This window comes from Corvus kubaryi, unplaced genomic scaffold (assembly GCF_017639235.1).
Source record: "Corvus kubaryi isolate FWS band 111438036 unplaced genomic scaffold, C.kubaryi_AGA036_p1.0 71, whole genome shotgun sequence".
Classification (NCBI taxonomy): domain Eukaryota; kingdom Metazoa; phylum Chordata; class Aves; order Passeriformes; family Corvidae; genus Corvus; species Corvus kubaryi.
In genome coordinates this window covers 17,279,336-17,304,168 of record NW_024582059.1, presented here as the reverse complement: position 1 = coordinate 17,304,168, position 24,833 = coordinate 17,279,336, and the positions used below count along the sequence as shown (strand labels likewise).

General features: G+C 42.4%; 1 protein-coding gene across 3 annotated transcripts in view; it reads right to left on the bottom strand.

Moving 5' to 3' along the window:
- SMAD1 (SMAD family member 1) overlaps positions 1-24,833 on the bottom strand; it is a 64,375-nt gene that overhangs the window by 12,636 nt on the left and 26,906 nt on the right. For all 3 annotated transcript variants that reach the window (XM_042049710.1, XM_042049708.1, XM_042049709.1), the window contains exon 2: positions 11,476-12,099. In XM_042049710.1, the coding sequence (XP_041905644.1) occupies positions 11,476-11,875 (400 nt within the window). In that variant the 5' untranslated portion in view covers positions 11,876-12,099. The remainder of the gene's footprint in view (positions 1-11,475; positions 12,100-24,833) is intronic.

Here is a 24,833-nt window from a genome sequence, read left to right as displayed (position 1 = left end):
TACAGGGGAAAAAACCCCACATTCTTCCTCCCCCCTGGCATATCCGCATCTGCCTCAAAAACAAGGTAGTCAAGCCTAGGAGCACATGTCCAAGCAAGAACTCTTTCCCTTACATCCGGTTACTGCACAGCTTGAATCCGCAGCTCCCTGGTTTGCCAGATGGGAGCTTGTTTCCACAGAGGGCCAGTGAAGAAGAGCCAAGAACAAACCACAGTTCTGCTTTTCAGTCTTACTCGCACAAAGAGATGCTGGGAAGAGCTTGACAATGCTGACATGCAGTTCCTCCTGCTGCACTTGTCATCCTACTAATCACCTAATGGCCTGTAACCCAAACCCTTGTTAGTAAGAACAGATTTTTTTTTTTCCTGAAGACAATACTAATAAGCCTTGAACTCAGTCTGGCCCCAACAGCTGTAATTTTATTTTTAACCTGGACTATGTTCTTACAAGTTACTATTAAAACACTTATTAACTCTTCAAGTCAGTTTACAAAATGTGCAATTTAAACAAAATTATGTAGTTCAAAAAAACCAACTGAGCAGCAATTGAGCTGCAACTATGTGCTACTGTGGGATCAGAGAAACATCAGAAACTATGAGTCTCACCACACTTCTGAAGCCTTCTCAGCAGAGAAACAAAGGTCTCTTTCAAACTGGGAATATGAACATGATACCAGATACACTAAGATAAAAGAATCAAGTCTTTTTCCAGTTCCTCAGCTTCTATCTTTGCCTCACAGCAAAGTCCAAGCTCACTGAAGGATTAAAAGCTCTTCTATTCACAGAAATTTTTGGGTGATGGATAGAGGAGGAGAGGCAAGGTCTGGGAGAGGAAGGTCCATGCACAAAGTAGTGGAAGAGAAATAAAAAGGCTAGTCCTCTTCACGTCTTCCCCCTTTGGAACCTCCATTTCTCAACTCCATGGCTGAGCAGGACTGGAAGAAACCCCCCCACACAGTCTGCCTTCAAGATAGGATGCCAAAAACCCAGCAAAAACCAGGAAAAACAAGCCAAGGCTACCACCCCCTCCCCTTGAGACTCCTGCTCTGGCCTTAACACCTGGGCACACAAAAGAGGAACAGGAGCATGTGTGCACAACAAGCCTATACAGACGTAACTATCATTCAGATTAAGAAAGGTGTTTTGGAGACAGCTGCTTTATTAAAAGGCTGAATTACAAACTAATTGCAAAAAAAAAAAAGAACAACAAAACAAAAGAAAATAAAACCCAGCATTTTCTTGACATGACAAACAGGTTCTTCCAGGACACTGGGGCATCTTTACTCTTTCAGCACTTTGCTATTACAGAAGCAGCACTCAGGTACTTACTCTGGTGCCCTGAAGTCCAAGAGTACCAGGATACCACTCAACACATAGACCAGGTCTGAGGTCTAGGTTCATGTTTAAAGGGGATATAAATGAATGCCACACTAAAAACTCACTCTCTATTCCTAAAGTCACAGATTAACTAAAAAGAAGTAGGTTTCCCTTGCTCTTTTTTTTTTTTTTTTGCATATGCCTAAAAGAGAAATTAAGCCCCCATTTTTGCCTGCTAGTGGCATTAATGCATGAGCAGTCTGATCCCAGAAATCTTCATTGAACATACACTGAAAAAACCCTAAACCCTCACTCCTGAAACTAAGGCTGCCCAGGTCAGAAGCAGGTTTTAAGGATTTAATCTGATCTCTCAATTTCTTAGAGCAACTTCACTGAGATTCCAACAGATCTCAAATATTTGAGGCAGATGTCACCCCTGAGTAAATTTGTTTAGATGACAAAAACAAACTCCACTTTACAAGGCAAAGTTCCTAATTATGGTGTTTTCTGAAACAAAACACAACCGTCATTCTACGGAAGTTCTCAGTTGCAAAACACCCCAGGAGAAGCTGCTTCTCCCCCAGCTGTGCAGACTGTTTCTTGCTCCAACACAACCATTCTCACATGCCACTGGAAAAGGCTGTTAAAAAAAAAGTTGCTCAGCATTCAGGTGGACATCACAAATCCCCTCATCCTCAACATGTCAGAGCCAAGTTCTCTGAATATCAGGGTCTCTCAGAATTAAGCTTGTTCTGTTAAACCAAGAAGTCCTTTTGCAGCTAGGTCAAGTACTATTTAATTGTCATAGTCAACATTTGCTGGGCTAATAAATTAGCAGTGAAAAAATTAACAATGAGATCATGTGTGAAAATGTATTTTCCCCTTCCTGTCTTTATGATTCTTTCTTACTTTTCCAAGCGTTAAAAACACAGCTCTCGTATCTCTTCCTTTCCTACGGATGAAGGTCAAACCATTAACTTTCCTGGAGTTAATTTGTGCAAAAAGTACATCACCTACCTTTCCCATCCCCTACCTCACATTAAACAATGACACACATGACATCAGAGGAAGCCACATGATTTACAGCATTTTAAAATAGCAGGAGAACAGGATATTTTCTGTATGTTTTCTGTAATTAAATTAATGCAGTGCCAGATTTTCCCAAGGTATATATACATGTTTTCTCCTGTTGGGCACAACCACTGGCAAAGTTTAGAAGCACTTGAGATAAAAACAAGTCTCCTTTTCCCATGTGTCCTTCATGCAAACCCACGCTTTTTGTCCAACTCCATCAACCTCAAGTGATTAAATGCCAACTTCTTTTCAAAATATACACGGAAAAGGGGGAAAAACAATACAGCTGGTATTGATACAACACAAATAGTCTCAAAAATATCATTGCAGAATTTACTTTGAGGGCTGCCCCTAATTCACATCCTCTCTGCACACACACAACCTTCAATGAGGAGGAAAAGCCCTGAAAGGCCACATCAGGTGGGACAGAGGCTGCAGTGCTCCAGTTAGTCTAACTCCAAGTCACTCACTACCATAACCTGATCTCTCTGCAGCTCCCAGCTTTTTTGCAGGGAAGCTGCTCCTAGTGGAGCCACAGAGGAGTTCATTTGAGTGCTGTTCACTCAGGAATAAAGACATGAGCAGGGACTGGGCCCTTCGGAGCATGGAAGGCTGCCAGGAGTTCAAACCATAAAGGGGGATGCACACCCTCCTTGCTCCCCTCACCCCTGCGTAAGGCGCTGAGCTTCTGGTCAGGTTGCAGACCTCAGCCACATGGAATAACAAATTACTGAGGCTCAGTCCAGCAGGGGAGGAGGCTGATCTCTGCTGCAGCTGCCAGCTCCAGGAAGAGGTATAATTGAAGGGGAGAGCATGAGAGAGTTATTCGGTGCAAAGCCAGCACACCTGTTGCTATGAAATAATGAAGCAGTGCACATCTTTGCTGGGCAGATCTCTGCAGGATGTGGCTCTAACCATTTGCAAACACAATTCCTCCCTTCCTCTTCAGCGGAAGGGAACACAGATACAATAAAAAATCATTTTTAAAAAAAAAATTATCATCAGTATCATCAGCATATATTTAAAGGAAACATACTATTGAATACACTGTCATCTTAAAAAGCTACTGCAACAGATTTGCAAACTCAGCCTCATTAAAGTTAATGGAGTAGAACCACAAGTCATCCAACAGCTTGATTTCTGTAATTCTTCAAACACCGGATTAAAAGGTTTTTATGTGCTATACTTGTGGCTAAGTTTTACTCCCAAGTTTTTCTGTCAATGTGAACCTGGAGTTGAGAGTTAATACCTGACTACTACCAGTAAGGTTACTAGTAAGAAAGAGGGAGATAAACCCCCAGGAAGCAGGCTGGGTATGTTTGTGGAACTGTAGCTGAGGCCCCGTGTCTGTCAAGACAGCCTGGGAATTGGGGAGCTTGTTTTTACAATGCAAATAAGACCAAGTATGCCTGCACCAAACAAGAGGAGCTGTATTAAAGAAATTAGAGCTACAGGGCAATTTCACCCACAGGGCTATTTCATCTAGGAGCCAAGAATGCCAAAAATACAGAAGATAGACCAAAGGCAACCTGGCTGTTCAGATAAATGTTCTGACTAACCACACCAAGGAAGAAATGCTTTTATGAAAATGTAATAGTGGCCTTTGAAGAAACTTACTGATCTCTACTCTTTTTATCTCCAGCATGTCACCCTGTTCTTCAGAAAACTAACAGCTGTGCTATCCTAAATAAAGATCTTCTTGCATTTCTTTTTTGTTCTATTTTCACATTCCAGAGATAATGATTTCAGCAAACACAGAAAGTCTCCAATTTATGAACATAACTACGTTTTTTTTAAGTTTCTCCATGAAAAACCCCAAACTAATCCAATCCAAAGGACCTGCTGTACTTTCAAAGAAGCATATTTTCTATCCAGATGGGTTTTGATTATCTTACACAAGCCCAGATGACAGCTAGCTTCCCTCAAGGGCTCATTTTTTCCACACTCTTTGCATGTTATGTCAAAATTTGGGTAGGTATCTCTCTTTCCATGTATGGAAATTGAAAGACCATGTAATGAAATACAAGGGGCCACATATAAAAAGACAGACTTTGATCCACTTTCCTTGCCAAAGTAGATTCTACTTCTTCTGTAAAAAATTTATTTATAGAATAAATGGAAAAAGAAAAATATAAGCAATTGGTGCTGCACTTTTTGCTCTTCAAAACCATGACTTGGCTAACATATGTATTGTAAAAGGGTTTGTACCACAACAGGGCCCTCAGTGCTAATGAAGATCTGACAACACTACCATCAGACAAAGCACTTTCATTTCCAAGCATTATATAGCTGCATTTTCATATGAATTGATGCAAAGCCATGTATGTTTTGCCAGAAAAACAGAACTGCAGGTTGGGAAGAAGGGAAATCCTAAAACAAAAGTTCACGCTATCTGGAAATAGGAAAATCCTGCAAAGACTAAGCTATAACAAAAAGGAAGAGTTAGGAGAAGGGGGGAAAAAAACTCCAAAACCAACAAAAGACAGCAGCTGTGTTAAACTAACAAATTTGAACCCTTCTGAAGACTCCCAGCTTCATTTCCTGCCTTTGAGGTCACAGCAGCTGAAGCTGGCTGTGGCATCCTGATGAGCACTCCAGTCCCACGGTGGGAACAGAGCAGGTACCAACACATGCTCAGCTGAATGTGCTGTTTGGTCTGCTCTCTGCAGCACTAGAGTCACTGAAGCATTCAGACTGCAAGGCCTTGCCAAGATCTTGCTTGTAAACACTAAAACACTGTGTAGAGAGAAAACTGTTTATGTCATTAGGTTTTCTCATGTTGCCTGAGATATTCTTGGTTAAAAATATAAAATTAATAAGCATTGTGTCAAAAGCAATCTCTGAGGATTGAACTACTTAAAGCTCTTCCAGTAACCCTTGGCTGTGGTATCACAGCTTTGCTTTGCTGGTTTCTCAAAAGGAGAAATTCCAGTCTTTGAGACTTTCACTCCAAACCTCTGTTCTAGTAATTGTAGCTATTCAGCAACCTGTTTTGGGTGACAGAAAGACAAGCTTTCTATTCCAGGAGAAAGCTGAGAGCTGTCTTGTTTTCTCAACTCTTAATTTTATTTGCAGTTTTGGGAGACCCCACAGCTTGGCTTGTCATTTTGCATAGTCACAAATGAAGATGTATTAAGAAAACCCAAAACAAACGGCAGAACAGTTGTTACTTTACTGACTTTGCTTTTACATCAGACATCTGGTCTAAATGCATTTGACAAGTAATATTAGGACATTTCCTGCATTACAATATTCAGCCATCATTAGATTTTATTTGTGGATGCTCTGATAAGCTGACATTCTGATTAAACTGACATTTGTCAAGGTCAATTTCAGAATTTAGTACTAATTGTATGCACATTAGTGAGGGAGTCCTTGTAAGCAGATTTGGTGGAGGAGCAGTCCTGATGCAGGAGGAAGTCACAGTGATAGTGTGTATTAACTCAGACATTTACACAGACCAGAGTTCAAATTAACTGTACAAAAGCCACAGTCACCATCCTACTGAGTAGGCTAAAACTTGGAAGACTGGTCTTTCAAATCAGAAGAAACATCTGTATCTGGTTAATTTTAAAGAAAGTAAACACACACCAAATAGGACAGAAACATATCTTTCTTAGCAACTTTTATCCCTTTATTGCACTTTCTTTTTCTGACATGTAGTAAGGCTAGAAAAGGAAAGCCCTGCTATAAGACCATTCCCTCTTTCCACCTCCGTGTTTCAATTCCTCTCACCCAGGTCAGCTCTGCTGGGGAATTTCAGAACTGAATTCTGCAAAGCCAAAATGAGGGAAGTTTTATTCTGCTTGCCAAGCAAACTGATGGTTGCTTTTGCTATTTTGGGGAACTATCCTATAGTTGTGCCCACCTGTTGTAGCAATGCTATTTTTAAAGTCACACCCAAGCGCACACATGGCTATACAGCAAAACCTTTCAGGGACGACACTCTGCTCCCTCACCCCCAGCCTGCAGAGGTGAAGAAATCCTGCAATGGAAATCATGCAGGAACAAGGATTTTTCTAACTTGGTTCTACATATTAACTCTGAAGGGATGCAGCAATTTTGCCCTCCCTTACACCCCAGGAGCAGCTTCCCTTTTGCCTTTTCCTCTCTCCCTCTTCTCCTCTCCCCTTCCTCCAGATGCCTAGCACTGCTGGCATTATCCTCCACCAGGCCTGGTTCTGTGGGAGCCTGCAGTAGGTGTGTTGCCTTACAGAGCCTCACTGAGAGCAAAAAGCAGAGGAGATCAAAGACAAATACGAAAATAATCAGGTTAAAGTCATAGGCAGAGAGTCCACACCAAGAGCAAAACCAGCATGACACACCTACTGCTCTCCTCAGAGCCTGGGGACCTGGCCTGCTCTTGTGGCAAAAAGCAGCTGTAAAGCAGGTAAAATGTTTCTGGCCAGCAACAAGCTTGCTGAAGCAGACACACACTTTGAATTCATGGTTATAATTGAAAGGAACATCACCATTTTTAGGCAGAATTGAAAATTCAACTGTTAGGACAGGATACTTGTCTGCATCACCAAAAAGCGACCACTGCTTGCCCCCAGTTTGGCTGGAACATTGGCACCATCAGCTTCATAAAGCCCCTCGATGTAGAGCAGCCAGCTCCCTGAAGAAGAGAACCTTAACAGAAGACAACCATTCAGCCTTTTTTATCTACTCTTTATTGCTACTTGCAAAAAAACGAGGGATAGCCATTTACAGAAACACTGTACCTTCAACCACCTCCACAAGTTAAACATGAAAAAGAAGGTTAATTTCTCTTTTGCCTCCTTTGTAACATAGTATAAAGTCAGAACCTAGCAGGATGATGGGCAAAGACACTTAGTAGAGGCAAACACAATTCTGCATCAGAATGGAGGAGAGCTAGTGTTCACCAGCACTTTAAGAAAATTAAATATTCAGTTTCTTCATCTTCCTTCCTTCCCCTTTAGCTAAGGCGAAAGAACTGAACCTCCTCCCCTAAAGCCACATTAGAGGTGTGACTTATTATTATTATTTTTAATAGCTGTGTCAATTTAAGCACCTCTTCATCCTCCCTGTTCCGTACTCCATTTCTTTTGTTTTGTTGTTAGAGCAAACAGGATACAGGCCTTTTTTTCCCCCTAAATTCTGGATGATATCTTTCATCTGGTCTCATTGACATAACTGAGGACAAGCAAGCAGCAGAGGCTGTATCTCCACAGAAACCTAAGGAATAAAAGATGGGAAGGAAGTGTCTCAGGAGGGACTTTACATATTCTCCAGCAAAACTTGAGAGGTCATTTGTGGCATTTTTAGAGGGCTGAGAATCATTGTGTTGGGTTTTTCCTCATAGCCTCTGTGTATGCTGTACAACTAATTATTTCTCAAGTCTTGATCATACTTAAGGATAATCTCGACAGATATCTCTAAACCAAAAAATAAAACTGAGGAGAAAAAGCAGATTCAGCCAAGCAAGCACACCAGTTCAGCTAAGCATGCCAATTTTTAAGAGCCATCAAATTCAGACCTTGCCCTCCTTAATTAAAAGCTTTGCTTTGCCTTGCCAAGGGAGAAATCCGACAGCCATTAACTGCCCTGCTCCAGAAATAATTCTGCACACAACAGACGTAGGGAACAGCAGCAGTGAGCTACTGTAACCCATCTCGAGGAGATAGTTCCTCCTGGCACTCAAGTGCAAGGTTGCATTCCGACTCCCAGCAACAAGTCTCTACTTTCTCCTCTCACGTCCCTCCACCTCCACACTCCTTCCCAGACGTCCTCCGCAGGGCTGTGTTGGTACAGATGTTCCCGCAGCCAGGATGAAAGCCCCTGTGCTGCCCTGATCAGCCTGAAAGATAACACAGCAGAGGAGAGGAAAAGTAACCGGTTCAGCACAAGGCCATGGGAACAGCTGTGCTGGCACAACACAGCGAGCAGGAGCAGCCCATGCACCCCACCACGGAGCGGGGCTCCATCGCTCCATCAGCTCGCTGGTTCCAGGCTGGACAAGTGTCACTGTGACAGGAAGGCCACCCTTCCTCACCTCCACCCTGTGCCCCCACGCTGCTGTGCTTCCATCTGGTTCCACGTGAATGAGCTGAGGGCACTGAGCTTGCCAAGTTAACTGTGCCAAAAAGTAGTTTTCTGTGAGTTTAGTTTTCTTGATTGACATGCCACAGGATCAGACAGGCCCCCGTGCCTGTGCAGAGCCTCCCAGTCAGGTTAGGCACGAGCATGGTCCTATCATGTCACACCCGCGTGCCTGCCAGATGCCACATTCCCTTCCATGTGCAGGGACACTGGCAGATTCCCTGTTTGAGACTGCTGATAGTTTTCTGCCTCCTCTCACTGTTTACAACCCGCTCCTATCTAGCCTGACTAACACAAAAATCTTACTTGGATTCAGGTGTAGCTTTGTAGCTGGCAGACACACCACAGAGCGCCAGTTCTCATGCCTTCCAAGCTTATCTTCACAAGCTAAACAGTGAAGATGGACTAAGGTATCAAGGTAGAAAATCCATTCATGCCTCTGGCACTGTGGAAACTGAGATGCATCCACAGCATTGATTTCCCAACAAAGAGCATTACCTGACTTTACATATTTGAGGATTTACCACTAATCCGTTCCTCAAACCTTACACAACACTGAAACAAATCACACAACAATCAGCAGAAGAATGAAAGGACAGATGCCATCCCATGCACGGATCATACCCTTCAGCTCTCCAGTAACTGGTTCTGCACAAAACAGTTAAACAGAGACCACACTGTCAAGCAGAGCCAGAAATTCATGATGTACCTTGCATACAAAACACGTCTCATACACAATCTGAGTTTCCAATTTTGCTTTGTCAAGAGAAAGCACATTTCTAAGCCTTCTGGGAAGCACAAACCTTGATATCTGCTCGAGTCCATAGACTGCTGGAAATGGTGACTCATGCATGAATTCCCACTACCCATTAATCTCAAAGTGTAAGCACTTATGCAGCAATAATGGTGTTTTAATGTCCTGGCAAAAATGGGAAAAAATGGTTAGCAGAATTTGGGAGTGACTGTCAAGGAAATGAAGATAAAGGCCATGCTTGGAGGACAGCAAGAACAAGGAAGGGACAGGAAAAAAGAAGTCAGAAGTTACAGAGTACAGCTCTCCAAACCAAATGGGAGTTCAGCTACCACCTGTTTCCAAAAGCTGTTTTCCCACTCAGCTCTGTGCAATATCCCTCAAAACAATCTGTGGCTGACTAAACACAAACCCCTCCTACAATACAAACCCAGCCTAAAATGTACATTTTAGTTAGGCATCTTTTGAAATTTATTCTATCTTGCATAACTCACAGAAGTGAATACAGAATATGGACAGAGTCCCAAGCAGCGCCAGGGGAGGTTTAGGTTGGACATTAGGAAGAATTCCTTCACAGAAAGGGTGATTAGGCATTGGAATGGGCTGCTAAGGGATGTGGTGGAGTCACCATCCCTGAAGGTGTTTAAGGAAAGACTGGATGTGGCATTCAGTGCCACCGTCTGGTTGACATGGAAGTGTCTGGTCAAAGGTTGGACTCAACAATCTCAGAGGTCTTTTCCAACCTCAGTGATTCTGCGATTCTGTGAAGTGACAGGATATTTACAAATACCTGGCTTTATATATGGCATAAATGGTCCATATGAGAATGTTCTCAGACTCAGTAACTGTTTTCAATACTAAAGCAAAATTAGTTAGAATATGTAATCTGGCATTACAGTAAGAGCCCAACTGTTGCTCAGTCTGACAGAAATAGAGGTGTTTCAGGAATCTTAATTTTCAGAATTTTGGAATACTAAATGCAAGCAACCAACCCAGACATATGCAGACATCCAGCAGTACAAGTACATGACTATTTTATTATCCCTCTTGTACTTAACATGAAATTGTTGAGAATTTTTTTTTAATTTTTTTCAGAACTGTTTTTCAGTGCTGAGTTCCTTTGTTCAAGCTGCTGCTGCATAAATACATACATTATGGGAATTGCATCTGCCATTCACATGATTTCCAAGTTAATACTAACACAGCATATCTTTAACATCAAGATATGCACTGTGCATTGCAGATCCAAGACAAATGCAATTTCCATCCACTGTGAAACAATCCTGCAACCACCTCATTTCCATCATGGATCTGTGTATCCTTGCCACTCTACAGACAGCTGCCGTTTATGCAGTTTATGGCTAACACTGCTGGACTTCCCACACTGAAACCAGGGAAGTCCACCCATGCCTGCGATGCATTTCTGCAGCTGTCCCTGTACACCCTCACAAACAGCTGGAGACTGGGGATGACACATCCAAGCACAGTTCAATTTAGTCCCTGGAAGTATTCCCTGATAATAAACTTGCAGGAATGAAATTAAGCATGGAGTTATCAAAAAGAGGTTTGGCCTTTGAAAAGGAGGCTGAAGAGAGGATGGTTGGCACCTTAAAAAAAGAAGTGAGGCAGTGGGTAACAGGTAAGCAAACTGTGTTCGCAGAACAGCAGACAGTAAAATTTCATGTACAATCAAACAGTGCTATCAAAGTTCCAACTGAGGGGATTATAATCTGCTGTCTAAACTCAAAGTCTTTTTAAAAGGCAACAATTGTGAAACATCCTAAAAACAGTACTATTTTCTGTAGGATGAAGAAAATAAAGTGATAAAGTGAAATAATAATTTGGAAATACTACTACTAGTATTACTACTGCTGTGTGTCAGAATGGTTTTCACACACAGATAATGCACATAATCCTTTACGTTAGCCTGCAGTGTTTCGTACAAAATCACAGATCTGCACAGTTGAGTAAACAACAAATTAACTGAGGGATAGTGGGTACCAACATTCCCAGATGACACCAGGCCCAGCAGCCTGAGGCACATGCTAAGACTACCTCTGTGTAGTGACAAAACATTTACACATGTGAAGCATTCGCCACGTGAAAGGGAGAACTGCTAATCAATGCCTACATCCAGATAAACTGCACAGGAAGAATCTGACGTGTGCAAACAGCCACTTTTGCTTATTTAAGCCGATGAGTCACGTGATTAATTGCCACACTTTGCATTGTTCAGATAAGGTGTAAAGGTACAAACAAGAAAGAACCTACCAGGACTTTCCACCCGCTTGTAGTGGTAGGGATTGATGCAAACCTCCTTCTGTTTTGAACCAAAGGGGAACTCGCAGCATTCCAGAGGTTTCAGTTCGTGATGGCTCTGCAGGTCCGGCCAGCGCCACACTCTGCAGTAAATGACGTGTGGGAGCCCTTTCCGGTGAGACACCTGGAGCCGGCCGTCCAAAGAACGAGGAATTGTGACGCAGTTGCTGGGCTGACCAGGACAGCTTAGTGCTTTTTCCAGCTCCTCCATAGCACCCTTTTTCTTCTTCAGTTTTTTCACTAGTGCGTCAACAGCTTTCTCTGCCCATTTCTCTTCTTCATCCCCTTGCTTCCACCCCAACAGCCTCTTCACTGCTGGGCTGGTGAAGGAGAATAAACTTGTTACATTCATGGTGACCCCGCTGTTGTGATACCACAGAACCAAGCAGGAACGACTGCCCTGTTCTTCCACCACCACCAGGGTACAGCAGATTGTGTCAGCAGTCAAAAGCAGCCTGGATCAAACAGTTCTGGTCCCTTCTCCTTTTCAATCCTCCTGTCCCAGGAAGGCAGCGCTGACATTCCCCCTTGATGGTCACAACCTTTTCATTATTCTAAATCCTTCTGGTTGACAACCTAAAGCAGAGTATCAGAGAAAGAGAAACAGAAAGAGAAAGAGAGAAAAAAAAAAAGGATTTTACCTTTCAAGTTAACATACAGCAGTTAAAATATCCCCCACCTCAACCCAGAAGAGCGGTGCGATCAAAAAACAACCAACAACAAAACAAGAACAAAGTGCTGACAGAACTCAAGGCACATCTGATGAAAACTTTAGCAGAAGGACCTGCTACTGAACCCAGTATATCCCTATATTAGAAATGTTGTTCACATTAATCTAGCCTAAAACAGTCCCCCAATTTAAATTTTTCACTATTAAGTGTGAGGGGTGCTACACTCTGCCTGTCAGCTGTTGCAACCTTAACCAGCAAAACATCCCAAGGAAGCAGTGCAGGATCACTAATGCTTTTTTTTATTATTTAGTTTAGAGAGCAGCTAGAACCAATATTCCTCAACAGCAATGTGCTGCCCAACTCTCTCCAAATTGCCACGCATGAAGTTCAAAAATCACTGCACTAGACCTGAGTGTAACTCAAACTGAAAAAAAAAACCAGTTCAGTTTCACCTCTGACTTACTTTGAGGAACAAAGCAAAAAAAAAAAAAAAGAAGAAAGTGAAACTAGAAAGATCTTAGCTCTCACTCACTCACAAGAGAAAGAAAACCACGTGTGCCCACCCCACCCAAGAGCCCTCAGAGCTCCTAAGCAGACTGTGAGGGAAGACTATCATGAACTTCACCGATTACACACACTGACCCTTCCTGCTGCCATGTCTGCCTGATATACTCAAGGACACATGAAGGAGTGGGAAGGATGAGGAAGTCCAGATAAGAGGATTTTAAACAGCACAGTGGTCCCCAAGCTGGGAGACAAGGAATGGGACTGAAGCGATGGGTCAAGAGGGGAAGGAACACCACACTTGAAGGAGTCCCAGCTGTGAGTAGCAGGTTTTGTCCTTGTCCAGGCTGGAAGCAAGCAAAAGGCTCTGGCAAGGGAAACAGAAGAGACCCGGGACTGGCAGGGAGGGGAAAATGAGACAAAGAGTACCACACCACTGATTTTCAAATAGACAGACAAGACAGGAAACATATCCTGGACTGGATACCAACAGGTTGCAGAGGAAGGGGGAAGGGGAAAAGGATATTAATGTTTTTGTTGCCATCAGAACAACACAAAAAACACCCAACCAACCAGCAATCTATACACACAGAGAATAGAAGGTGTCAGCACATCCACATCAGACAGGATTTCACAGCTATACTGAGAGAGGATTGCAGACCTTAAAATTGCAAATGCTATGGCACACTTACCCTCTTGACTGTCATGCACTGCAATGGTTTTATAGTATACCATTATACTTGAAGAAATTTAAGCTGAAAACCATCCACTTTATTCAAATTAGCCTGTCATTAAAACAGTTATCTAATTGCAGAGGTTCAGTTTTATTAGGCTGAATGCATAAACTACATTTATGTGAACAATGGTTACGGACTAAGACACAGGCCATGTCTACCTACACTTCAAACTGGTACATCCCATTTCTTTTATGCTGTATTTGAAATAATAATGTTAATGCAAGGGAAGACTTGCATGAGCCTGCGGCAAATTTAAGAATCTGTTTTGTTACGTGGGCATGTGCTATACTGTTAAATGAACTGAAACTCCATTACTGTCACTGACTGTAGTCCAGGTATACTTTATCCTTACATGCACTATAAAGTGCTCTATTAAAATGCTGTGCTAATTTAATAACTGAATTACCAGAACCAGCACACAGGAATGTGCTTTAAATATGTTTGTAACTGAGTTATTCTCAATTCATATATAGTCTGTATCTTAATCAATATTCTAAATATCTTTTTTCTGCACTTTTCAAGCAAAAGATACAAGTTCCACATACAAAAGTTACAAGTTCCAGTAGTATACCAAGTAAAGCTTTCTCCTTCACATCCATCTGATGTGAAAAAAGATTTAAAGGGCTTGAGTTGAAGCTCTAATAAAGGAGAAAGCACAAAGCCTACGTTTTGACCCAAGCTTCATTCAACATCAATAATGTTTGCAAATGTGGTTCTACCTAGGCCTGACCCATTTTTCACTAAGCTACTTGCTGTGAAAAAGGAGAAGTCCTCTCTATTAAGACTGTATGTTTATATCAGTGCCTGAAAATACAACCCTACCATGGGCTAGTACATGAGTTCTGCACAGACTAAGATGACAGATGCAGCCCCAAGCAGTCAGACCAAAGGAACAGATTCTCTGAAGTTTTTGGATCAAATCCTGCAGCACACACACATCCCACTCCCACAGTCATGCACTCCAAAACAAGTTTCACCCTCACCATCAAAGCTACGGTGGCATCTCTGTGACAACAGCTGCTGGGAGCAGGAGGAACAGCATTAGGCACAGCGCTTGGAGGTGAGCTTGGGAGTAATGCAGCTCAGAGGGACCCAGCTGGCCACCAGCCTCCAGCCAGGGATTCCTGCTGAAGTCCTGCCTCCAAAACAAAGCCTAAGCACACCCCAAGCCCTGAACAAGCAGCAAGATAAGGGAAGAGGGACAAAACTCACAGGCTGCTGTACACTAGTTCCTCTAAGCTCCAAAACCAATATTAAGCTAAAAAAACCCAAAAAACAAACAAACAGACAAAGAAAAAAACAACAACAAAACCAAACAAATAAAACCCAAACCACAATGTATGTGGAGATTTTCGTTTCCAAGAAGCAGAGAGCTCGTCCGCAGGGCTGAGCCCTTGCCAGTACATTCCATTTCCCTTTCTGCCACTCTTGGTTTCTGCACTGCATCATTTCCTGTATTGCTTCTGCACAAAGTGGTCTTATCAGCTGGAAGTGCAAAATAAAGATTAAACCACGAGTCAGCAGATGACACAGTCTGCGTCTTTCTTCCCCAAATCCACGTGCCCTTCTGGGAAAGTGGGAATTAGTATTTCCAACAGCTGAGTGACCACCAGCCCTTGAAGGGTCTCTTTATTCATGAGGTAGGGACAGAACAGAAACCTAGGCAAAACAACAGGGCACTCTCCAAAAAGCAGTCTGGCAACAGTTTAAAGGAAGTTGAGTATTACCCACTTATCAGACACTCTCTACACATCCAAACCCATGCACTTTTTATTATGCATTCTGTCTGCTGATGGATGAGTTGGAATCAACAAACTTCTTTCAAATCCCAATGTTGTTTTAATTTGTCTTCCTTCACTGCTGTTGTCTTTTTTTGTCATCTTTGGATTAACACACAAACCTGTACGCAGCCTATGAAAAAATAAGTGAGCATTATATTTTTATATATCTGTTTGGCCAGCCTTGTATACAACAAACATATTCAGGCAAAATGCCTAAGACTGAAGTTCTATTTTTCTAGCCCTCAAAGAAGAGATAGCTACTCCGTCAGCAACATGAAGCAGACAGTAAAATATTCAACGAGACTGCTTTCAAATTCCCACAGGAGATCCCATAGGAAACTGTCCCACTTTGCATAAATGACTGTTTTTGATGGGTGGAGAAAGGGTTTAGACAATTAGATGATCCTCTCCCAGAGGGGTGGATGGGGGAGCAAAACAACTTCTAGCCCAAGTTTCAGGCAAACAAGAAGTGACTCTAACTCTCCTACTAATTTCGTTATTTGTATTACAGGCTCAGTGATGCAGGCAAAAAGGATCCTATTAAATATTTTTAATATATGCTTAGCACAGTTAGACATAAAAATGGGCAGGAACCACAGTGAACCACAGAGAAAACTGTCTAGTCTATGACTACATTTTAAAAATTCAATTTATCTTAGTCAACATACCTCTTCCCAGCATCCATTACTTAGTAACACTATAAAGAAATAACAAGCAGAGAGATTTTAATTTACTTCTTTAAAAATATTTAGTCGTTTACCTGCTCTGAGAGACATATATTTTTAGCAATTCATGTATTCAGTACAATATTTAGACTTTTTTTCTTAAAAAAAAAACCAATCAAAAAACAGATTTTGGCATAGAAGCCAGGGAGCTGTCTCTTTATTCTGGCAGGAACTATCTCCATGTACAGTTTTTATGTATTACTAAAAGGCACAAAGTCTAAGCAGCTGCAATGGTAGAATGTGTAACAACATATTGTGCACTAACTTCATCTAGCTCCCTATCCTTGGAGCAAGCAGCAAAAAGTTTTGATTTCTTTCTTCAAGTAATGTGCTTTGTGAAACAGAAAGTCCGGAGTCTTCTGCTGAATTACCCTCCTTTTAGTCAACAAATTCTTTCTTTGCACCTTCTTATGGCAGAAGATCAGATCTTGCTCAGCTTGGAAAAATGCACTAAACCTGGCAGAAACCTCACTGAATTACAATACACATGTAAAAAGAAAGCACATTTCACATCACAGCGCTGTAGAACTCATTAGAGAGCCTGTACAGAACCTGACTTGGCTTTCCTTGTAGGTTTGGAAAATGACAAAGAGAAAAAAGAAAAAAATTAACTATTTTATGTTCTCTTGGCATGGTAGAAAGAACTCAAAAAACCATTGAAATAAGCAATCCTGTGTTCTGATATACAACATATCATTCAAGGAAAGAGGAACACACTGGTGTTGAAAATACCTCATCATACCTAACAGAGTACGCAGGGTTTTTCCTGACACTGCATTAGACTCCTTTCCTTACTTAGATCCAGCAAGGGCCAGGAGGATGGGTATCTCCAGCCTGTCCTGTGAAGTAACCTCTGTAACAGCCCAAAACACCCAGTCTGCATCAAAACTCCTCTTGGGCCATCCATCCCTCATGCTATTTGGCTGAGGGATTGCCCTTCCAAGAAAACCTCCCATGTACCACTGTACAGCGCACAGGGAAAATCCTGTCAGATACCTACAAGCACCCTTTAGTTCAGCAGGCGGGGGGAGAGTAAAATGAAACCGCAGGGCAATGCAGGATTTACCAGTGGAGGGAAGGAGGGCAACAGTGACCCAAAACCCACAAACCCCACTGCTCTGTTAGTCCAGAGCATGAAGGGATAACCTTACACTTTCAGTATCTGCCAGCTCCTTCCCAGTGCTCCCCACAGTTCAAACCAAGAACACGGTGTTCGGCCAGTTTCTACAGCGAACCACAGCTTTTCTCCTGCCCGCCTCCCCACTCAGCTTCTGGCACACAAGGCATTGCTCCTTGCCCTTGAAGTCTCAACTATCACGACTGCAAGAGTAAAACAATAGCAAATTCTTACAGGTTTTCTGGATTTGAAGGTACCAGATTTGAAAGATTTATGGTAACTTCACTGTTGCTTCTCCAGAAAAAATGCCTGCTTTCCATACACATTAGAAACCGAATCCTGTGTTACAATACAACTAAAATGGCACAAAAGTCTTTCTAAGCTAGTATATCATTGTGAGAAGAACATGGCAAAGGTTCTTTCCCAGTTTTAACAGACATGCATCAACAATTAGATTTGTCCTTGTCCTGGTTAAGAACATTTCTTCCCAATACCTTTGCTGTTTTTGACCTACTGAAAACCATACTCCTGAAAACAAATTTAAACACCACATCCTTCATGAGTTTTATCTCCACCTTCATTAAAGCACAGCTCCACCATGGTTACAACACTAACACTCTACAGCCTCTTAAGTGATCACCAGATCCTCAAATCCTGCCTTTGTCACCAGAGATGAAAAACACACTGCTGAATTTTACTCTCTCCTGCCTTCAGATGCATGTGAGATTCCACAAAGTCACAACACACCAGCTCTTCCTCTACCACCTGCAGGTCTCCTTGCCGTGCTTATTTTATATAAATTTTATATTGCCAAGACTACAGGAAAAAACTAAAACCAAGTTTGCCAAGATACTTGGTCAGGAAGCTGGGTAAGCCTGGTGCACAGCAGAGCTAGTACAAGTAGGATGATCAAAACGTCCACCCAGGTGTGGACAAATCCCTTCTGGTGCTGGCGAGCAGTCGGACTGAATCGGATGTGCTTTCAAAGACTATCTCTAAAACCACAGCCTAGTGCTTTAACCAAGGTCAGGAAGGAACTGTAACTTGATGATTCAGTCAAAACTCTGCCACAGATGGGACTGCAAAATATGAACTTCACTAAAATAACCTATAAGATGAATACAAGGAATCACAAAACTTGCCAGAATAGTGTTCATAAGGTGTTTTTTTCCCTAAATGCTATGAAGGAAGACACTCTTCATTCTTCCCTCTCTCCAAGCTAAAGGCCTCTCAGAGAAATCCTCAAACTATGACAAGACATTCAAAAGAAAAACATATCCAAAGAAACAATTGTCAAGGAACAGAATTAATTACCAGCCATCACAGTGGGTATTGTGCATCTTTGGGGCAGGTTTATCCATTTCACTTGTGCTGTGGAGTACTTAAACTCCATGCATTGTCCTACTAGGAACTAAGAGCACTCAGGAGTACAGAAGCAGCCAAGGATCTCTCAGTCAGCATTGTTAGATGACACAGACCAAGTCCTGAAAAATGCAGAAGAACCTCTAAGACCAGTCCGGAGCACTGGCTATGGCTTTGTGAACATCCACAAAGATGCCAGGACTAGCCTAGCTATTAAAGTAAGTCAGAAGTCCTCTTCTAAAAGGTGAAAAAGCTGGGGAAAACAGATTTTTTTTTTCCCTTTCATCATAAAACTCCCGTATAACTCCCTTTTTCCACAGAGACCATTCCCTTTCCTGACTTTTTGAACTGTCTTTAGAAAACAGGTGTTGTTTACAACAATAACAAACACACATCTGTGTGGGTGTGTTAATACACACAAAGGCAGGATAACTGAAACCTCTTCCTATATTTAGATCTGTCTGGTCAGCTCTAATTGCATAATTTAATCAAAACCCTCTCCAACGGAAACACATCCATATTCATCACAGGCATCAAAGGAAACATCTTTACAAACTATATCCTTTTACAAACCAACACATGGTCCCACATCACTTGTCCAATTGTTGAATTCCTCCTTTGGGAAGGGCATGGAATTTTATTTCTTTTTATCAGCCGAAAAAAGCATTTCCCTCCAATTCATCAGCAGAGGGTGGGAGGAACTTCCTTCACAGGTGAGATGGGGAAAATTTACTGACATGTCACTTTCAGGGATTTTTTTAGGCAGTTAAAACATACATCTGCAGCATAAAGGAAAATCTTTAAAACAGAAAAGAAAGAAAAAATGTCCATCACCACTCAGGCATCAAAATTTTTGAGTGAAGCTCATAAAATGCAAGATGTGTTTTGTCTTCAGAGAACAGCACAGTCTAGCACAGACTGCATGAATTTAAAAAGGGGTTTGTCAGCCCCAGCCAGAGCAGCGCTCCAATGGGGTATTTTTTAAGGAGGGGAACCCCACCAAACACACTCCAGTTATGCTCAGCTGAGGCAAGTCACTGCTCCTCCAAATGATTCATTTCACCAAGAGCATGCACCAATACAGTTACATCAGCTGCATTAAACCACTTCTAAAGACTGTGACCCAGACTTCATTTATCAGAGATTAAGTAAAGATGTTAAATTACAGCTCAAGAGCCTCAGCTTTAAACAGAATCCTTCACCAAAGCAAGAGATGACAAAAACTGAGAAGAAAAATTACTTACTAATAAAAGAGTTATTGGGTCAAGCCTCAGCAAAGCAGAACAAACTGATGAAAATTAAACCAAAAAAGTAATGCTGTTAAATGAAATGAATCTTTCCACAAATTAGTCCCCCACCCACCATTTATACACCTGAAATAAGAATAATCAGTTTTCCAGCACTGAAGACATTTCAGTGCATTTCATGAGATGCACGCTTTACTCTTTTTAAATGATTCCTCCAGCTTTCCTGGTTTCTGCCTTATCTGTAAAAACTAAAGAGCTATTTTTTCGCCTTCGAACAAATTTTAAAACACTGTACCTTCTCCACGGCTTTAAAATGTCTATGTTGAATTTCGTCAAGTGTCCTGCAATTCACAACTACCATTCGGGACAGAGAAAGTGTTTGAAGATGACACAGCTTTCCAAGCCAAGTTTATACAACTCAGACACAAACACCAATATTTGCCAGACTTCTACAGTCCAGTGAAACATTATTTAATTACAGTGTGCCATGAGTGGCCTTCTGAAAACCGGGACTGGACTTCAGATGACATGAAGCCCAATGTGCTCCAGGTCCTCAGGACAGGGAGCAGCAGCTGCACGACCCCATCACAGCATATACTCCCTGGCAGTTCCTTGGTATTTATCAAACCACCCTAAGTCACAGACCCTTTATAAATGGAAGACCACAGTGTTTACAGATGGCCCTTCAGCTTCCATACAGGACAATTAAACTCTTCAAAGATTACAACCTACAGGCAAGTACAAATTTTTAGGGATCCTCCTGAGACCAAATCAAGGGCACTCTGGGTTACCATTTAAAATACACCTGCAAACACATATGTAAGGTTGATCGTGGCCTTTACCAGCAGGTGAGGTGCAATTCTGAGTGTGCCTACACTAAAAACAGACCCAGAAGTCACAGACACACCTTTCCCCTTCCAAAAGGGCAAAACAAGGGTGCAGCCATACACGAGGAGTCAGATACAAAAAACTGTGGGATGAGGCAAAAGCAGCTGTCACAGCCCTGTGCCAGAACATCTGCAGAATCTCACATCAAACTGTTTTCTCATATTCCTGAGATCAAGGCTTTGGAGCATTCTGTACAAAGGCTTCAACCCACAGATAGGAACTGATAGTTAATACAGCAGTTGGGAACAGCATAGCTTGAAAGGAAGTGGGAGATATCCTCCTACACTGCTTACTGGGAATACAGAGGTTTTACAACAGGAGAAAAGGGCTGTAATCTGTCTGTCTGATCCCCTCGTTATCTGTAAGCTTTTCATGATTTTTGGAAGAGGAACCAAGTCACAAAAAGAATTACTCAGTACCCTTTCCTTATCTGCAAGCTTTTCTTATTAACAGAGCCTGTATGACTCTGCATATGGCAATAAGGCAGCCTATTAATCACTCCACCATAATTTTTCGAGACCAGTTTGAAGTTTCAAAATTCAAATTTGGCAAAGTTGCAAGTCTCTTACAGCCAAGACACCAAAACACGGCATTTTCCAAACAGCCCATACTCTGCAAGGTCAGCAGCAGGGTAGCTTAAAACAGCCATAAGGCTTCCAAATTTTCCACTGCTGCTGCTGCCTGCTACTGAACAAACAGTCATAGCTGGCCTGGTACTGAGGATAAACAGAAGAACTCCAAGCTCCAAAGTCACAAAGTGAGGCTGCAAGGGTGAACTTCCAGCACTTGTAGCTTTCCAAGACTACTTACTTCTAGGCCACAAGCTAGTGCACAGAAAGAACACACAAAGATTTCAGATTCTTTGTCTTTAGCTGTTAACACAAGATGCTTTTAATTCTGGGGTTGACACCAGCGCTCCCCAGCTCCAAAGATAAGAAGCCTTTAGCCTCAAACAACCCTGGCCTGCTGGCTGGCTGGAAGATTGAGAGCCCTCATGTACCAAGTCAGTGAAAGCAAGAAGGTAGGCAAAGGTGTGATGGAAAAAATCAGGAATATGAGACTTGAGCCAAAGCAGCCTGCCATCAGCACTCCCAGTTCACAAACCACAGCAGATGTGTCGGGTCTGACCATGAGCAAGAATCATTCCTGATAAACTGGTGGGGAGAAGGGCAAAGGGAACAGTTATCCAGTCAGCTGCAGTAAATAGCCCTGGAGCATTTATGCCAGTTACGGTGACGATTTCTGCAAAGAAGCCTCTAGCCAGGCCAGAAATAAAAATTAAAAAGATGTTACAGTCAGATTCCCATGATCTGGAGAGTTCCTCAGCACAGCAGAAGGCTACAAGGGAATTCAGTGAGTACCTTGCTCCAGCACTAGGAAAAGCAGTAGCTCCCACTACTAGGGAAATACCTACAGTTTTCATTTTAAATCTGTAGATAGTCTAATTCCTAAAAGTTAAGAAACATACTACAGCGATGCAAGTAACAAGAAAGAGTAAGGGCTTTCAAACACATTTACTATATAACACCAAAACAAATGCTTTCTACATTTCCTTTGAGGAAAGTGGATTGAAAGCCAAAATGTGAAAGTGATTTATGCAGTGGTGCAGTACCCAGGAAAGCTACAAACAGTGCACAGGCTCACACCACAGATCAGCTTCAGGTGTCCTAACTATCTTCACTGGCAGCAATTTCTGGTAACACCAATCTACTTTTACAGAAGGGGTTTTAGGGGATTAAGTATTTACCTTTTCTCTGATTTCTTGATAATGCTGCTAACTGTACCCAGTCTGCCAATTGTTTCAAGTTCTTTCATCCTCTGAAGAGGAAAATAAAGTTTCTACTACCAAGAAGTTAAACTCGGACACTCTTTTCCTCCTGAGGAAAACCACTTGTCCTGTCTCACACAGGACGAGCACTAGATGTGTTCTGCTCATCTGCTTGCACTAAACTAGAAAACATCTCTAAGACAGCTTGCAGTTTATACCAGCAAAACAACACTTGACCAGAAAAGCTTGTTTAAGTGTTGCTCTCCATCCGTCCTCCCTCACCCCCAATAAAAGACACTGCACCATTAATCACTGTCGTTTTGCTGCCAATAGAGCTACACTGGGGCTTTGTGGCTGACGTAACTGTTGGCAGTCGAGTCCCTGCTAATCACCAACATAAGTATCTGGGAAAAAAACCCTGTAAATTAGACCTTTCCTTGGCAAGCGTATTAAGGAAGTCTTCATCTGGGAGTGCTACAGCACTGTCCTGTGACTGGCTACCTCCAGCAGCTGCCTTGGGCCAGCAAGGTCACAGGTCCACAAGCCAGCGAGCAGCCCCAAGGGCTCACTCCCACCCAGAGAGAAAAGGTTTCTCTTTACTCCCTTATCCCAGCCTCGGTACTGCAACACAACTTTCCTCTACCTGTCAGTCAGTTCACCTTCCTAACCTGGCAAAACCAACATAAACCAAAAAACACATTCTGCGGGGTCAGCTCAGAGCACCAAAGTCACCCAGCCAGCCTATGCGAAGAAATCCCTGGCTGGGGCTGAGAGAAGCCCAACTCTTAAGAGTTCTTTGCATCTTGGGGAGCTGCCACCCCCAAATTTTAAGTGATATCCAGGTCAAAGATTAGCTCACACTCAGACATGAGTACTTCAGCTTATTTGCAAAACCTGCTCTCATCCCTAGGGCAAGGCGCCCTGCCTTGGCTGGTTCTGAATAACCAAACACTCCAGCAAGAAATTCAACCCCCCTCTAATGCCACTGCCTTCTGCTCTAGTAACTAGACTGAAAACTTGGGGGAAAAAAGAGTGATTTCATATCCATCTGTCCAAAAATACCACACAATGCAGAGTTTAAAGCCGAGAGCATCTATAAAGTATTTTCCACATGAAATATAATACGACACATTACAGAAACTGTAATTACTTTATCCTAAGTTTTTAAACTAATAAAGACAAAGACTTTTCCTTTGGCTACTATATCCAAGAGAAAGCACTTAACACTGACACTAGCCAGCATGGATAATAAAGGGCCTGTTATTAAATATGCCAGACTGTAAAGCCAGCAGCAGGCAAAAATGCAAAACAAGAAACTGCAATAGTCAGGATGGCAACCTATATGTAAGCCAAGTTTTCCAAGACATTCAGCAAGGTCAAAATCCACATTTTTCAAATCAGTATAGTTCATCACTGCATTCACCAGGTAATTAGCAGAACTAAGATGATGACATAACTAAGGTCTGCTCTTTCTATCCATCTACCTATCTATCTATCTATCTCTCTCTCTCTCTCTCTCTCTCCTTAGCGATGAAAAGACATATCTGACAAGAGCAAAGACCAAGAGAGAGTGTGAAGGGAGTTGCAATTCTGGTCCTGAATGTTAGACTCATGGTAAGACCTCAGTAAAGCCACTCAAGTTGGGTCTCTGTCCCTCTCATCTCCCTCTTCCCTCCCTGTACAGGGAAGCACACGCTTTACATGCGTTTGGGATTCCTGAACTACAGACTTGAAATTAAACCAGCATCATGGCATTATGCATGTAACAATCTCAGAAGCCATCATGTACATGTTGACAGGTCCTTGAGATTCAAATAAATTTCAAATCTACTTTATTCACTGTTGGGAAAAACAAGAGCAGTTGTCACACAACTGGAAAAACAGAAGTCATCTGAACATGGTCCTGGGCAACCTGTGTGGCCGTGACTGAGGAGGAGGCTGGACCAGATGACCTCCAGGGGTCCCTTCCAATATCAACCGTACTGTGATTCTGTGAAGTTCTCAAAACAACCACCTGCCAATTAATTTGATCACATCAGAAAAGCAACTGGTTCAAGAAAACTGGGTAGAACTCCGCTTGCCTCGGCACAAGAACAAAATCATATCAAGTGCTACTACACTGAGGCAGGGACTGAGCTCTGTTTGCTGAGCATAGGCAGAGGCACAAGAAAGCTGCTTTCTCCCTGATTTTGACCACTTCAGAGAATCCAGAAGCCTTCTGAGTTGCCTCACTCTTCCTCCCTTCATGCTTCTACCCCTGAAGTGTGGCTTCATGTATGGCTCTGTTCCATTAAAACACAAGTCCTCATCACTGTCACCTTGCTTTGCATACAACCCTGGTGAAGAAACCACTTTTCCACCCCATTTTTCACTGCTTGTGAGCTACTGGAAGATTCTGATCTACAGAGGTTCCCATCCCATGCTCATCACTATAGCTCCAGATACCTTAAGCAATCATGACTAAGCCCTGTCATGTTCATATCCCATTTGTCTCCCAGCCTATCTGCAAA